This window comes from Acartia tonsa, chromosome 11, assembly GCF_053477335.1.
Source record: "Acartia tonsa isolate MP-2025a chromosome 11, ASM5347733v1, whole genome shotgun sequence".
Classification (NCBI taxonomy): Eukaryota; Metazoa; Arthropoda; class Copepoda; order Calanoida; family Acartiidae; genus Acartia; species Acartia tonsa.
The window spans coordinates 32,367,710-32,384,604 of NC_137270.1; the positions used below are offsets into that span (position 1 = coordinate 32,367,710).

At 36.9% G+C, this 16,895-nt stretch overlaps 1 protein-coding gene across 1 annotated transcript in view; it reads right to left on the bottom strand.

Moving 5' to 3' along the window:
• The window catches only part of LOC145331802 (uncharacterized), a 60,521-nt gene that overhangs the window by 39,067 nt on the left and 4,559 nt on the right, over positions 1–16,895 (bottom strand). The window contains exons 3-10 of the mRNA XM_080176646.1: positions 11,550–11,629; positions 11,188–11,267; positions 10,687–10,824; positions 10,365–10,427; positions 10,038–10,153; positions 5,915–6,344; positions 731–785; positions 106–209 (exon numbers count right to left, since the gene is read on the bottom strand). Coding sequence (XP_080032772.1) covers positions 106–209; positions 731–785; positions 5,915–6,344; positions 10,038–10,153; positions 10,365–10,427; positions 10,687–10,824; positions 11,188–11,263 — 982 coding nt within the window. The 5' untranslated portion in view covers positions 11,264–11,267; positions 11,550–11,629. The remainder of the gene's footprint in view (positions 1–105; positions 210–730; positions 786–5,914; positions 6,345–10,037; positions 10,154–10,364; positions 10,428–10,686; positions 10,825–11,187; positions 11,268–11,549; positions 11,630–16,895) is intronic.

The window sequence follows — 16,895 nt, forward strand, 5'->3', positions numbered from 1 at the left end:
TTAAACCAAAAGCACAAGACTTTCAAACAAAGGTAAAGGTCGTAGATCTAAGGGGTTGGTTGTCAGTAGGTCATCCAGGTAAATATTGATTGGTTGAAAGTTTACCTGACACAACCTGACTGTCTGTATGTCCATCTCTAGGCTCACTGGCAGCTCTGCCAGGCGCAGGTTGACTCTGGGACCGGTTTAATTCGCGAGATAAATTTATCCTAAATGAAATGACTAATTATTCAAACAATTACCCAGAGCAATAAATCAATCAATCAAACCCAGTGCTTTTACACAAAGTGCCTGTTGAGCACTGACACCCCTTAAGAAATAAAATGAAAATAAGGAAATGGTATTTTCCCCACCTATTCCTATCTCCTACGGAGGGACTTAAGTGCTAAAAAGTACCCAATGAAACCTATAAGGGGGGGGGGGGGGGTTAATGCAACCATCTTGTAATCAATGATTGATTAAATTGCACTTAGAATTCGAATTACCATCTGAAATTTTTCATGAGTAATCCTTGGTAAGTCTACCTATTTTCTCTAAATCGAACAAAAAGTTGGATGACGAAGGCACAGGCTAACAAAGCTGGTTTTATTATTATAATTATACATTTTTATATTCGTAGAAAACTGGATATGATACGATGCTAAGCATAATTTTTAAGAGTGGCTGAGAACCGGTTCTAATCAAGCGGATATTAATCGGTTTGGAAGCGACACTGGAAAAATAATTTTACCTTGGTGGGGGATCAAACACAGTTTTATCAGGATCATAATTGGACATGTCCACTCCTAAAATATAAAAACAGTGTTTTTTTAATTAAATAATAAAAATTATTAAAATAAAAAAAATACTAAATAAAAAATATTGGCTAATCTAACCCACTTATCTCTGACATAAATTATTCGTCAATATCAATTAATTTTTTTCTGCATCTTTCAAACTTTTAGTTCATATTCAATATCTAGCTAAACTGCAATCAGTTGATCATATCAAAACACTAATATAGGTAATAATAACACTTTTTTATGCGCTCAAAAAAATTTAATAGGTAATATTTTAGCAAGAAAATGTTTTCCACATTTTCAAACTAAGGTTCCTGTACGTTATTTTTATTAAAGGGAACTATCCACGAACGAGAGCAAATGATTCTAAGCACCTTCCAGCATTGATCCATAGTATTTTTTTTAGTGAAACAACCTATTATGTTTAATATTTGGTTTATGAACTAAAAAGTTTGGGTTTACCATGGTTTTATATGAAAAAAACTTTGAAATGTAAATCGTTTTTTTTGATGCAATATCATCAAAAGCTTTGTTGAATTCAAAGGACAAAATAAAATAACACAGCAGAAAAGCATCAAATGTTGTAAATTGCAAAAGTACTTTAATTAAACTGTTTACAATATTACAAGTTAACAACCCTTTTTCTAAATATACATTTTAATCAAAATAATATACAGTTGTGTCAAAGCTTTTAAAAAACAGTTTGAACTCATCAAAACATTTAATGATATTTCACCAAAAATTGCTTTATTTTTCAAAGTTTTTTTCATATAAAACTATGGTGAAACCTAACTTTTCAGTTCAAATATTAAGCATAAACCTAGTATATTCACTAAAAAAATGCTATGGATTAATACTGGAAGGTGCTTAGAATCACTTGCTCTCGTTCGTGGATAGTTCCCATTTTACATCTTAAAAATTCAAAATATTTAATATTTTAAATCAAAATTATCTTTCATCATATTTTTATATTATTTGGTATATTTCTTGTAATTATAGTTTCGTAAAAAATCCAATGAAAACATTATGGAACAATAAACTTGAATAAAGCATAGGAATCTTTTCATCAAAAAAAATTATTTGTTTCTCTGATTTTATTTTTTCTCTGTATGTATATAAACAAGGATAACAACATCCATAACAGCGCAACACAAAAGATAAGATAGACAAATGCTGATTACGAATCTAAAAACCGTTTTGAAAAATATTGATTCAGTCTGAAATGATCTTCAAATAACCTACCGAAATAAACGGTTTTGACTAAATCAGCTGTTTTAGGTACTTAATGAGGTCTTTTACGAACTAGGAGCAATATTTCTAAAAATAGTTTTCAGATTCGTAAACAATCCAAATGACCTTATCCTAGTCGGTGACTTCAATGCCCACAACCCTGCCTGGAACTCCATTACCCTTGACCAATCTGCCATGAATCGTGGGGAGGCTCTGCTGGAAGCTCTCAATGAGAGCAGCCTTTGCCTCCTCAACGAGGATTCCCCTACCCGCCTTCCCCCCAATGGCCAACCTACCTCCCCTGACCTTTCCTTATGCTCTGCCCACCTTGCCCTTGATTTCTCCTGGCACACCCTTACCACCCTCCGTTCTGATCACCTTCCCATTCTCCTCTCCATTCCCGAAATCACCAGAACCCCCCGCCCTGTCAAAACCTTCCACAACTTCCATAAAGCAGACTGGGACACCTTTACCCTAGAAACTGAAACCCTTTTCGAAGACCTTCCTGACCCTTCCTCCTGCTCCCAAGGTGAAGCCACTTTCCGCCAAATCCTCCAAACTGCCTCCAAACACACTGTTCCTGCTGGCTTCATCAAAAATTCCAACCCTACCCTCCCTCAGTCTGCTAAACCCCTTATCCAGCAAAGAGACTCCTTAAGAGAAACCAACCCCCATGATCCTCAAATTCAAATCCTTAATGACCAAATCTCCTCAATAGTAAACCAACATTCCAACAAAAAATGGCAAGAAACCCTTTCCAAATCCGACCATAGAACAAATCCTTCCAAATTCTGGTCCCTCCTCAAGTCCCTTTCCGGCAAAAACAACTCCCCTCCCTCCAACCAACCCATTTCCTTCAACAACAACAAAGTCCACACCTCCCACCTCCACATTGCCGAATCCTTCACCAGTCAATTCACCTCTGTCTCCCGTCATACTTCCAACCCTTTCTCCAGAAAAATTATCCGTAAAATCCGCCGCCGCAACCACCTCAACAGAAACTTCCAACCTTTTACCCCTGCCCTTGTCCTTGAAGCAATTAAAAATTCCTCCAATTCCTCTGCACTTGGCCCCGACAACCTTAACATCCTTCACCTTAAACACCTTGGTCCAAATGGCATCTCCTACCTCACTAAACTTTTCAACCTCTCCATCTCCGCTGCCAACATCCCTGCCATTTGGAAACTATCCAAAATCATTGCCCTCCTCAAACCTGGTAAACCCCCTGACCTTTCCACCTCCTACCGCCCAATCTCCCTCCTCTGTCCTGCAGCAAAAGTCCTTGAACGCCTACTCCTCCCCTACCTTAAACAATCCCTCTCCACCCACCCCTCACAACACGGCTTTAAATCCCTCCACTCCACCACCTCCTCCCTCCTCAACCTTTCCACCACCATTGCCAATGGCTTCAATCAAAACCTCCCCCCCAGCCGCACAACTGTTGCCTCCATCGACCTTTCCAAAGCATTTGACTGCATTCCCATCCACCTCCTTCTCCAAAAAATCTCCTCCTCCAACCTTCATCCCAACATCATTAGATGGCTATCCTGCTACTTGCGTGGCAGGATGGCTTTCTGTTCCTATCAAAACACCAATGCCTCTCCTAAAATTGTCCACACTGGCGTCCCCCAAGGCTCTGTTATCTCCCCAGTCCTCTTCAACTTCTACATAGCAGATGCCCCCCACATTCCCCCTGCCCACACCTCCTCCTATGCTGACGACCTTAACTCCTTCCACTCCTCCCCTAACATCCCCCAGTCAGTTGAATCCATCAACTCCCACCTCTCCTCAATCGCTGACTGGGCCTCCACCAACGGCCTCTCCATAGCTCCCAACAAATCCACTGTCACCCTCTTCACTTCTGACCGCAAGCACCAATCCAACCTCCATCCTCAAGTCCAAATCAACGGCTCCACCCTTCCCCTTGAGAAAACCCCTAAAATCCTTGGAGTTACCTTTGACACCTTTTTCAATTTCAGTTCCCATGTCTCCACCATTTCCTCAAAAATTTCCTCCCGCCTTAGAATCCTTAAATGTCTGGCTGGCACCAAATGGGGCCACCAGAAGGAGACTCTCCTCACCACCTACAACACCCTCCTCCGCCCCATCACCACCTATGCCTGTCCTGTTTGGTTCCCTAACACCTCCAAAAACAACATTGACAAACTCCAAGTCCTCCAAAACCAAGCCCTCCGCATCTGTACTGGTTCCACAAAAAAATCTCCCATCAGCCACCTCCACCAAGAAACCAAAATCCTACCAGTACGGAACCACCTTTCCCTTCTTTGTTCCCAATACCTGGCCTCCTCCCTCCGCCCCTCCCACCCATCCTTTCACAACGTCACAACCCCCCCTGGCCCTAGATCCAAAAAATCCACCCTTCAATCCATGTTCCTTCCTACTCTCCAACCTTTTCTTTCCCCCGACAACACCCTCCTTCCCACAAACTACAAATCCACAATCTCCAGACTCCACACCTCAGCTGTCACCCAAGCCATAAATTCTTACCCCCCTAATCCTGTCCTTAATCAAGCTCCCCCTGACATCAACCCCTCCGAAATCCAACTCCCCAGGCACTACAGAACCATCCTCTCCCAATTAAGATCCAACTATTGTCCTAAACTCCAAAGCTACCTCCATTCCATCAACGCTTCTCTTACCCCCAACTGCCCATCCTGTCCTGTTAATCCTACCCCAGAAACAGTCCAGCACCTCTTTTCATGCCCAAATAATCCTACAAATCTTACTCCTATGGACCTCTGGCAAAATCCCACCCATGTAGCTGCCTTCCTCTCCTCCCATCCAAGTTTCACCAGCCTTCCTCCCCTCCAACGCCCCCCTCCAGAGCCCCCACCATAAGCCCACGCCCCCCCCCCCCACCCCACTGATGACTACCCGGACCGGAAACTGACTATGAGCAGCCAAAACAACAGATTCGTAAACAGCATTTCAATGCGGTCATTTTGATATGCAACATGACTGTGTTTGAAGGAATTTCAATTTTTGGTTTTATAAGGGGACGGGCACATTTTATACGCGCCCGTTGTTTTTAGATTACAAAACCCCTTTCAAGTTTTACAGGGTTTTATATTGGCCCAGTAACCCTTGTGAATGTGCAGTAATATGAAATTCCAAAATCGACCCACCCTAATATACAAATTGGTTTACGTATTTATATTATTGTATATTTATAATCTAGATGAAAATTATAATATGTAACAACCATTAGTCCTCAACAATAATAGTTATTTCTCACATATTATAAACAACTTTCCGCGGATATAAATGTACAATTATAAGATTAAAACCAGTTTTTTTAGCCATGAGATGCAGAAGGCACGGCCAAAAATACTGGTTTTAATCTTATGATTGTACAATTTTATATTTGTAGAAAACTGGATATAATACGATGCCAGTCAAAGTTTTTTCGTATGGATTAGAACCGGTTCTAATCCACCGGATATTAATCGGTTTCGAATGAATACGAGAAAATACAAAATATTTTTTTTTCTGGTTTTATTTTGTTCCATATGCAAAAAAATAAAGGTTTACAGGTATTTTTAGAACGTTAATCAGTAGGGAAGCTCAAAAAAAATCATGAATGGACGGACAACGTGATTAAAAGAGCAGATGGTCATAAAACAAGAATATATCTATATTAAGATAATCAAGAAGTTATGACTTATATATGTTTAAATTTTTAATAATCCCAACATAAAAGTGTAAAAACGAAATTGAAAAAACAGACCCACTGTTTGTCAAAAACACAGTGACTGTACTTTTCTAGTCGTAGATGTGGCAGCTCCCCCTTTTTCATTCAATATATATGTGGCATAAATGGGTTTATACTTGCTTATGGACAAAATCCCTTTGTTGCAATAAGTTTGAAACTCTGCATTATTTACCTGAAGGGACCGAAGAAGCGCAGCTTGCATCCAGAGTTGTTCTATCCACGTCACGGACAACATTTGCGGTGAGAAAATTTGGATTTGCGGGGTGTGTACTTGGGAGTGCGGGGTGCGCAGTTGGTTGTGCGGCATGAGTATTCGGAGTGGAGGAGAAATTATTGGGAGTTGCGGGAACAATATTCGGCGTTGACAATATTCCTGCATCACCCTCAATAGCGGATATATCTTCGTTCAGAGTTCGATGCTGATATTCTTTTGTTGCTAAATTTTGGTTCTGTGGCGTTGAGATTTTGCTGACCGCTAGATTTTGAAAGTCGCGGGTCAACGGTGAATCTGTTGCGGCGGCATCATGGGTCAACCTGATGGCGGGTATCAGATCTGAAGGCGGGTGGGACGGAGTTGAGGAAGTAGGTTCGTTGCTTGGCTCCTAAAGAAATTAAATTAAAAAACACCGAATCATGATTAACATATTTTAAAGGTATTTTTTTATATAAAAGAATCAGGATGTTTGTCTGTCAATCTTTGTGTAAAGCAGGTTCTCGCTTATCACTGGACCGATATGGTTGTAGCTTATCATAGGTTCAGGAAATGCTTAGGTATACCTTATTTTAGTATGAAAATGACCCTTACCCAATATTTTTTTTTATTATTTAGCAAAGGGGGGGGGGGGCGTAATGACATTTATTCGTAATCCGTGAGCAAAATGGTCTAAAAATTTAGCTAGACCCTTCAAACTTGGTATATAAGCCTAGTCCTATAGGTATTACATCTAAATGGCAAAAAAATCCAAAATTTTTTATTTTAAGGTTAGGTTAGGTAAGAAAAACCCTGCGGAAATGGGGTTTTTAGGCTTTTTTTGGTCTATTTTGATGAGGAAACTTACCTTAAATTTTTTTTTCTCAGGGTTTTAACTTAAATACACTGTATCTATTCATATGGACATTATTTAAGATGATTCACCAAGTCGGGGACCGCCCCCAGGGGGCTAGTTGGGTGGCCCGCATGGGTTAAGTGCCTTTTTCCCAATACATATGTTGTGATACATCTGATTATAGGTTTTTTAGGTCAAGGAACTCAAATTCAGAGCTAATATAAGCATTAGACTAATCTGAAGCTAGCCCCAGCGGGCTAGGTCGGTGGCCCGCAGGGGTTAAGTGCATTTTTTTCCAATATATCTTGTTATATATCAAAATATATGTTTTTTAGGTCAAGAAACTCAAATTCTGAGCGAAAATTAGCATTAGACTAACCTGAAGCTAAATCCCCCCGGGCTAGGTTGGTTTTCTTAAGAGCATTTACCTAACCTAACCTAGAAACTTAATTATATTTTTACAGGTTTTTTTCTTGAATAAACTGTGTCTATTAATGAGGACTTTATTTAAAATGATCCAGCAAGTCGGGGACCGACTAATCTGAAGCTAGCCCCAGCGGGCTAGGTCGGTGGCCTGCAGGGGTTAAGTGCATTATTTTCCAAGATACATCTTGTGATATATCAAAATATAGGTTTTTAAGGTCAAGAACTCAAATTCAGAGCTAAAATAAGCATTAGAATAATCTGAAGCAAACCCCAGCGGGCTAGTTTGGTTGCCCACAGGGCTTAAGTGCATTTTACCTAACCTAACCTAGAAACTTCCATTCAATATTTTTTTTAGGTTTTTTTTCTCGAATAAACTGTCCATTCATGAGAACCTTATTTCAGATGATCAAGAAAGACGAAGACCGACCCCAGCAGGCTAGGTGGGTGGCCTGCAGGGGTTAAGTGCATTTTCCCAATATATATGTTGTGATACATCCAATTATAGTTTTTTTTTAGGTCAAAGAACTAAAATTCAGAGCTGAAATAAGCATTAGACTAATCTGAAGCTAACCCCAGCGGGCTAGGTGGGTTGCCAACAGGGCTTAAGTGCATTTTACCTAACCTAACCTAGAAACTTACATTTAATATTATTTTTTTTTAGGTTTTGTTTCTCAAATAAATTGTCCATTCATGAGGATCTTATTTCAGATGATCCAGCAAGTCGAAGACCGACCCCAGCGGGCTAGGTGGGTGGCCCGCAGGGGTTAAATGCATTTTTTAGAAAAAGTATGTGTTATCATACACCAAATTATACCTAGGTTTTTTAGGTCAAGAAACTCAAATTTACAGCTAATTAAAGTATCAGACTAATCTTAAGCTAGCCCCAGCGGGCTAGGTGGGTTGCCTGCAAGTCTTAAGTGCATTTACCTAACCTAACCTGGAACCTTACTTGTTTTTTTTTGGTTTTTTTTCTGGAATAAACTGTGTCTATTTATGAGAATATTATTTAAGATGATCAAGCAAGTCGGGGACCGATCCCAGCAGGCTAGGTGGGTGGCGCGCAGGGGTTAAGTGCATTTTTAAAAAGTATGTGCTGTCATACATAAAATTATAGGTTTTCCAGAAATTCAAATTTAGAGCTAATAATAGAATCAGACTAATCTGAAGCTAGCCCCTGCGGGCTAGGTGGGTTGCCTGCAAGTCTTAAATGCATTTTACCAAACCTAACCTAGAATCTTACTTTTTTGAAGGTTTTTTAATTGAATAAACTGTTCATAGGAACATTACTTAAGATGATCCAGCAAGTCGAGGACTGACCCAGGCGGGCTAGGTTTTACTTAGATACACAGTGTTCAGTCCTAAAGCCATCTTTTAAAAGATTCTTCATACAGGAGGCTGACCAAAGGAGGTCCCCAAATTGCTGGATCATCTAAAATAATGTCCTCATTCATAGACACAGTTCATTCAAGGAAAAAACCGAAAAATAAGTAAGTTTCTAGGTAAGGTTAGGTAAAATGCACTTAAGCCCTGCAGAAGATCTACCTAGCCCGCGGGGGTTAGCTTCAGGTAAGTTTTATGCTTATTTTAGCTCCGAATTTGAGTTTCTTGAACTTAAAAACCCATATTTTGATATATAACAAGATGTATATTGGAAAATAATGCATTTAACCCCTGGGGGCCACCGACCTAGCCCGCTGGGGCTAGCTTCAGATTAGTCTTATGCTAATTCTAGCTCTGAATTTGATTTAACTGACCTAAAAAACTTATAATCAGATGTATCACAACATATATATTGGGAAAAATGCACTTAACCCCTGCAGGCCACAAACCTAGCCCGCTGGGGTCGGTTCCCGATTTGCTGGATTATCTTAAATAAAGTCCTCATTAATAGACAAAGTTTATTCAAGAAAAAACATGTAGAAATATAAGTAAGTTTTTAGGTTAGGTTAGGTAAATGCTCTTAAGCCCTGCAGTAAACCAACCTAGCCCGGGGGGGGGGGGGTTAGCTTCAGGTTAGTCTAATGTTAATTTTAGCTCAGAATTTGAGTTTCTTGACCTAAAAAACCTATATTTTGATATATAACAAGATATATATTGGAAAAAAATGAACTTAACCCCTGCGGGCCACCAACCTAGCCCGCTGGGGCTAGCTTCAGATTAGTCTAATGCTTATATTAGCTCTGAATTTGAGTTCCTTGACCTAAAAAACCTATAATCAGATGTATCACAACATATGTATTGGGAAAAATGCACTTAACCCCTGCGGGCCACCCACCTAGCCCCCTGGGGTCGGTCCCCGACTTGCTGAATCATCTTAAAATATGTCCATATGAATAGATGCAGTGTATTTAAGTTAAAACCCTGAGAAAAAAACAATTTAAGGTAAGTTTCCACATCAAAATAGACCAAAAAAAGCCTAAAAACCCCATTTCCGCAGAGTTTTTCTTACCTAACCTAACCTTAAAATAAAAAAATTTGGATTTTTTTGCCATTTAGATGTAATACCTATAGGACTAGGCTTATATACCAAGTTTGAAGGGTCTAGCTAAATATTTAGACCATTTTGCTCACGGATTACGAATAAATGTCATTACGCCCCCCCCCCTTAATTCCATTTGAAATAGCCAAAAATTAAATATTTATTTTTATGCGTAAAACTTAATTTTTGATGTAACTAAAGGGGAGTGGATAGGAAAGGGAGAAAAAAGGAAAGGGGGTTGTGGAAAATTGTCACTTTTCCCGATAAAACTAAAATTAAACGTAAAGGATCGACTTAACCTCCCCAAAGTGCCCCTAGAGGCATAGTGTAAAAATAACGTTTACCAGGTTGTCTTTCATTTGTTTGTTCACAGATGGAGTTGTTTTAATATCATTGCTAGTTATCACAGGATTTTCTGATAGTTGTTTTGAAGTTGTTTCTGTTGTTAAGGACGGATTTACTAGGAATCAATGTGTTAATAAGATTATTTTCCCTTAAATTTTTTTTTGGCCATAGTCTAAAGCCCCTAGTTTCGCCAAGTCACGGTAAATTAATCTTTTATGTAGGAGGGTGGAAAATTTTGGATTCGCTTCGTACGCCTTTATAGACTCCCAGCCCCTTCTGAAGTAAAAAGCATGGAGTTGCAGTTTAAACTCTTATCAACCCATTGCCTGTTGGTGATTCGGATGTATTTTTTTCTAATGCCATGGAACCAGGCTCCATTTCTGTTACAACTAAAAATTCGGTTTCAAGGATCAGTCTGTAAAATACTTTGAAGAAAAAATGGCCAGAGTAAGGAGAATGTCTTTATCCTAAAATTGAGAATATTCATGAGAGTAAAACGTTAGTCCCCCAAAAGTGTGCCTTTGAGAGAAAGCACCAAATAACCTTTCCACCTAAATTATAAATTAATTTTAGTTTCCATTTCGGGGACACCATAAAAAAGGCTACCTGTCTAGTTTTTTTTCTTGATAGGTAAATAAAAATTGTTACCTGATTTATCAATATTTTGGGGTGGGGTGGGGTCTTTACTGGTGCCCCCTGAATCTGGGGGAAGTTGAGCCGGTGGGCTGCCCCCTTTATTAGATTGGCCTGGGGGCCCAGGGCCGCTCTCCCTTGGTCCTGATTCACCTAAAGTATTAACTTGCAGTTTTCAGCAACGCAGGAATAAGGTATTGCCAACAAGCGAAATAAATTCAAAATAAAATTTTTTGGGCAGATAAAAAGGTCATAAATTCAACTAAGTGATGCGCCCCAACAACAGCTGAAAATTAAGTATAGGTATAGGTATTGTAATTTTTTTTTCGAATTAATATATCATTGTTGGTATAGGCTGTCAGTGGATGGGTAGCTCATAAACTAAGTAGCAATTGTGAAGATATTAAACTAAAAATAATTATAATTTGTGTTTTAATTTATCATTTTTATGTGAAACGGCTTGATCATACAGACAGACACTAATTATCTAGAAGCTGTACTTGAAATATAACTTACTCTTCATGGAGCTTCTAGCTGATGAATTTTGATTACTAGCCTGGCTTAGGGGCGGACTCCCTGCACCTCCAGACATTCTACTAAATGTTTTTATAATGTTATCCTGGCGGCGTTAAACATCTGTAAATATGCTTTTTGTCTGTTTACTCTTGAAATCTCTAAAATATTATCTATCTATCTTCTGGAAGATTTTAAAATTGTTATCTAACGGTACAGTGAAAAAACTGTTAAAGTAATAGGTATCTCAACGTTTTCTGTATCTAGTGGAGAAAATCTTAACTAATTTTCATGTGGATGTTGCCAAGTTCATTATAAAAGATACTAAACTCATCTAGCGGAGAAAATCTGAACTAAAATATCACCTTTGCGCACGGGAGTGGCCGGCGGCAGGGGATGTCTCAGGAGAACTGTTGCCAGACCCATCTCCACCTCCTTTAGAGTTCTAAATGACAGCACTCTGTTAACATTCTAAAGTTTGCGCCATTTTCTTACAAACTTGCATTTTTAAAAATTTTGCCTTTGAACTCACCCTATTATTGTGCATTGAAATATAATAGATACTAAAAACTCGTGTTTGTACTTTTCCATTGAGGTAGTGTGTCTAGATACAAGATTAAGTGGTGGTGATAGAAAATATACAAGAGTGATGTTTTTGATTGGAAGTTTTAAAACATACTAAAATGGATACTTCCACCAAGTGAAGGGCAAATATTTTAGCACAACAAAAAAATGTGCAAGTTTTAGATCTTTTAAATTACAAGAATACAATTTAGGACTAAATAGTATTTCATACAGCAATATAAATATCTATAATACAAAGTAGAACGATGTCTGTCTGTTTGTTTGTAGCGAAGGATCTCGCTTACCGCTGAACCGATCGGGTTCTCCTTAACAGGGTAGCTTCTCATAAGTCCCGGGAAGGTTTATAACTATTTTGGGGGAGGATACCACCACCCTATCAGGAGAAATCGCCCCTGGAAAAAATTACCCCTCCCGAAAAAGAGACTCCAACGAAACATAAACCAAGGGGGGGGGGGGGAAGTTTTGCCACTTTCGCGTAATCCGTGATTATTAGGCTAGGTATTGATGTGAGACTATAGGTTATTTGGGATAAAAGTTTACTTTTAGGTAGTACTTTACGTATATTTAATCATTTTTTGGATAGGTCTCCAGGTTCAGGTGCTGCAGGCTGGAAGGTGGTTTCTGGACAGGTAAAAAAATTTTTAAATTTTAGTTTGAAAAGTTAGAGATCAAATTATAAAACAAAATATGCATCTTTATGGATATTATTGACATATCAGAAGAAAAAATTAAAATCGGCCTCCAGGTTCAGGTGCTGCAGGCCTCCAGGTCCACTCTGGACAGGTAAAAAACCAAGTTTTTTTATTTGAAGAGTTGGAGGTCAACTTATAAAACAGAATATGCATATTTTTTGATATTATTGACATATTTGAAGAAAAAAATAAAATCGGCCTCCAGGTTCAGGTGCTGCAGGCATCCAGGTCAACTCTGGACAGGTAAAATAATAAAAATTTTTATTTGAAGAGTTAGAGGTCAACTAATAAAACAGAATATGCATCTTTTTTGATATTATTGACATATTTGAAGAAAACATTAAAATCGGCCTCCAGGTTCAGGTGCTGCAGGCTTCCAGGTCCACTCTGGAAAGGTAAAAAAATCATTTTTTTTATTTGAAGAGTTAGAGGTCAACTTAGGTATATAACAGAATATGCATCTTTTTTTATAATATTGACATTTTACAAGAAAAAATCAAAATTAGCCTCCAGGTTCAGGTGCTGCTGGCCTCCAGGTCCAATCTGGAAAGGTAAAAAATCAAAAATTTTTATTTGAAGAGTTAGAGGTCAACTTATAAAACAGAATATGCATCTTTTTTGAAATTATTGACATTTTTGAAGTAAACATAAAATCAGTCTCCAGGTTCAGGTGCTGCAGGCCTCCAGGTCCACTCTGGACATGTAAATAATCAAATTTTTTATTTGAAGAGTTAGAGGACAACTTACAAAACAGAATATGCATCTTTTTTTATATTACTGACATATTTGAAGAAAAAATTAAAATCGGACTCCATGTTCAGATCCTGCAGGCCTCCAGGTCCACTCTGGACAGGTAAAAATTAAATCTTTTTATCTGAAAAGTTACAGGTCAACTTATAAAACAAAATATGCATTGTTTTGGATATAATAAATGTACTTGAAGATAAAATTGAAATAGGCCTTCAAGTTTAGGTGCTGCATCTTTTAACATATTTGAAGAAAAAATTGAAATCGGCCTCCAGGTCCACTCTGGAAAGGTAAATAATCAAAAAAATTTATTTAAAGAGTTAGAGGTCAACTTATAAAACAGAATATGCTTCTTTTTTATATTACTGACATATTTGAAGAAAAAATTAAAATCGGACTCCATGTTCAGATCCTGCAGGCCTCCAGGTCCACTCTGGACAGGTAAAAATTAAATTTTTTATCTGAAAAGTTACAGGTCAACTTATAAAACAAAATATGCATTGTTTTGGATATAATAAATGTACTTGAAGATAAAATTAAAATAGGCCTTCAAGTTTAGGTGCTGCAGGCTTTCATTTTCAGGTATTTTTGCTTTTTTTTCTAATTTTTTTTCTTATTATGAGGTTTTAAAACATGGTAGGTATCATATACATTGATACTTTTTTATATGGACAGTGACACTTTTACCTGGATCCTGGTGAACGCTGGTTGTTGCTGGCCAGGTGAAAATCTCAAATTGTTATTTTGGAATTTAGAAGAAAGAATTTGAAATAAAATAAGGTTCAAATATAATATTATAGTGAAATTTAAGGACCTGGAGCCTGTCTGGACACATTTTGAAGCCTTACATGATCAATTCTACTATATTATCTTATTTTAACCATTTTTTATATACATACCTTTCATCTAAATTCAAAAATTACCTTTCTGGATATTTTTCTTCAAATATGTCAATTATTTAAAAAAATGCATATTCTGTTTTATAAGTTGACCTCTAACTCTTCAAATGATTTTTTTTATTTTTTTACCTGTCCAGAGTTGACCTGGAGGCCTGCAGCACCTGAACCTGGAGGTCGATTTTAATTTTTTCTTTAAATATGTTAATAATATCAAAAAAGATGCATATTCTGTTTTATAAGTTGACCTCTAACTCTTCAAATAAAAATAAGATTTTTTACCTGTCCAGAGTTGACCTGGAGGCCTGCAGCACCTGAACCTGGAGGTCGATTTTAATATTTTCTTCAAATATGTCAATAATATCAAAAAAGATACATATTCTGTTTTATAAGTTGACCTCCAACTCTTCAAATAAAAAACTTTGTTTTTTACCTGTCCATAGTGGACCTGGAGGCCTGCAGCACCTGAACCTGGAGGCCGATTTTAATTTTTTCTTCAAATATGTCAATAATATAAAAAATATGCATATTCTGGTATATAAGTTGACCTCTAACTCTTCGAATAAAAAACTTGGTTTTTTACCTGTCCAGAGTGGACCTGGAGGCCTGCAGCACCAAAACCTGGAGGCCGATTTTAATTTTTTCTTCAAATATGTCAATAATATAAAAAAATATACATATTCTGTTTTATAAGTTAACCTCTAACTCTTCAAATAAAAAACTTGGTTTTTTACCTGTCCAGAGTGGACCTGGAGGCCTGCAGCACCTGAACCTGGAGGCCGATTTTAATTTTTTCTTCTGATATGTCAATAATATCCATAAAGATGCATATTTTGTTTTATAATTTGATCTCTAACTCTTCAAACTAAAATTTTAAAATTTTTTTACCTGTCCAGAAACCACCTTCCACCCTGCAGCACCTGAACCTGGAGACCTATCCAAAAAAATAATTAAATATACGTGAAGTACTAACCAAAAGTAAACTTTTATCCCAAATAACCTATAGTCTCACATCAATACCTAGCCTAATAATCACGGATTACGCGAAAGTGGCAAAACTTCCCCCCCCCCTTATTTCTGTAATTCGATATTTTAAATAAAAAAAACATTCAAAGTGCCACTAGAGGCCTCTAGGGGCGTAGCCGCTAGTATCTGTATAATCTGATATACTTGCAGTATAACCAAGTACATTGTTGCATAGACAGACCCAAGTTAAAGAGTAGATGCGGCAAAGATGCTGAAATAAATTTGATTAAATCTAGACACAAATATGATTCTATTCAGAGAGAGGGGACAATGAGCTGTTTATTACACTAGTCCTTAAAGTTTTATAATAACGCTTTCTTATTCGTTTGGTCAACAACTTTGGGGACTTAAGTAAATTTTGATTGGTTGGTATATTAAGTGTTCAAACGTTTAAACCACTAATTTTAATCAACAAAAGGGGTAATTTTGTGTATCATCATTTGGGATGTACATCAATTTATCGGTCAATGCCTTATCCCTTTAGATCCCTGGATTCTATTGGATAAATGTTTTAAGATTCTGTTGGATTAACTTGGATAGATGAAGTGTCAACATGTCAAAAATCCGTTGGGGATAAAAAAAGAAATCACTTTTGGTTTAATATTTATTATTGATAGTAGCAAAGATACTCTATAAGTACTGACACCAAGAATGTCTTTGATTTGTCTCTAGGGTAGGACGAGAAAGGGTTATAATTTAGGTTAAATCTAACCCAAGATAATCATAAAGCATCTCTGAATATTAAACCAATTGGGTACTAGATTCCAAGATCTTTAACTTAAGACAAAAACTATACTATTTAATATAATAGGATTTACTTATTTTTAGTTATTTTATCACTTTCATGCATTTAAAAAGCCAAATTTGCTTATATTTGTATTACATACATTAATTCCAAATTTTCGTAAAAAACATGCACTGTAAAAATATTCCCCTCAAAAATAGTCGGAATGGACGTGGATAATATAAGTCTTGGTAGTAAAGATGTTTTGTTGCTTATAATTAAGTTCTATACTTTACCTTAGTACTGGCAATAAAACTATTTCAATTTAAAAAAAAACTATTATGCCTCTAACTTTTTTTAGTAAGTTCTAAATACTATTTTACAGATGAATAAAAAACTTAATGCCATTATTATATATTAATTGGACAGGCTGAAAAATTGGAGGCAAAATGTTTTTGTTTGATGAAAAATACCTCTCTTTCTCAATTTTAATGTATTAGAATTATTTAGGTTAATTTTTTTTCTCTCGAGAGAAAAATAATGTTTAGAGTGAAAAAATAGGATCAAGTCGAAAATATGAAAGATCCAATCTCTTTTGAAAAAACAGTCGCACATTAACTATAAGACAATTAACGATAAATTGATAATGTACATTCCCTATGATAATGAACAAAATTATCTTTTCTATAGATAAAAAAATATAGTTTGAATAAACCAATCAAGCTGTAATCAAAATTTGAAGCTAATGAATGTGATTATAAAACTTTGGGTACCGTATTAATTCCCAGTCCAATTTCCTCTCCCCCCCCCCTGTTACAAACCACACAATAAAGACTACAAACAAACAAGGAGGCACGTAAATAAAAAAAATCTATTTTTCATTTTTTTGAGTAGAAAGACAATACCTATTAACATGGATCAAACAATATACAAAAATAAGCTTTGTTATAGTGACAGCTGTTCAGCAGATAGAGAGGGGACAATGGGCTGTTTATTAAACTAGTCCCCATAGTTTAATAATAACGTTTTCTTATTCGATAG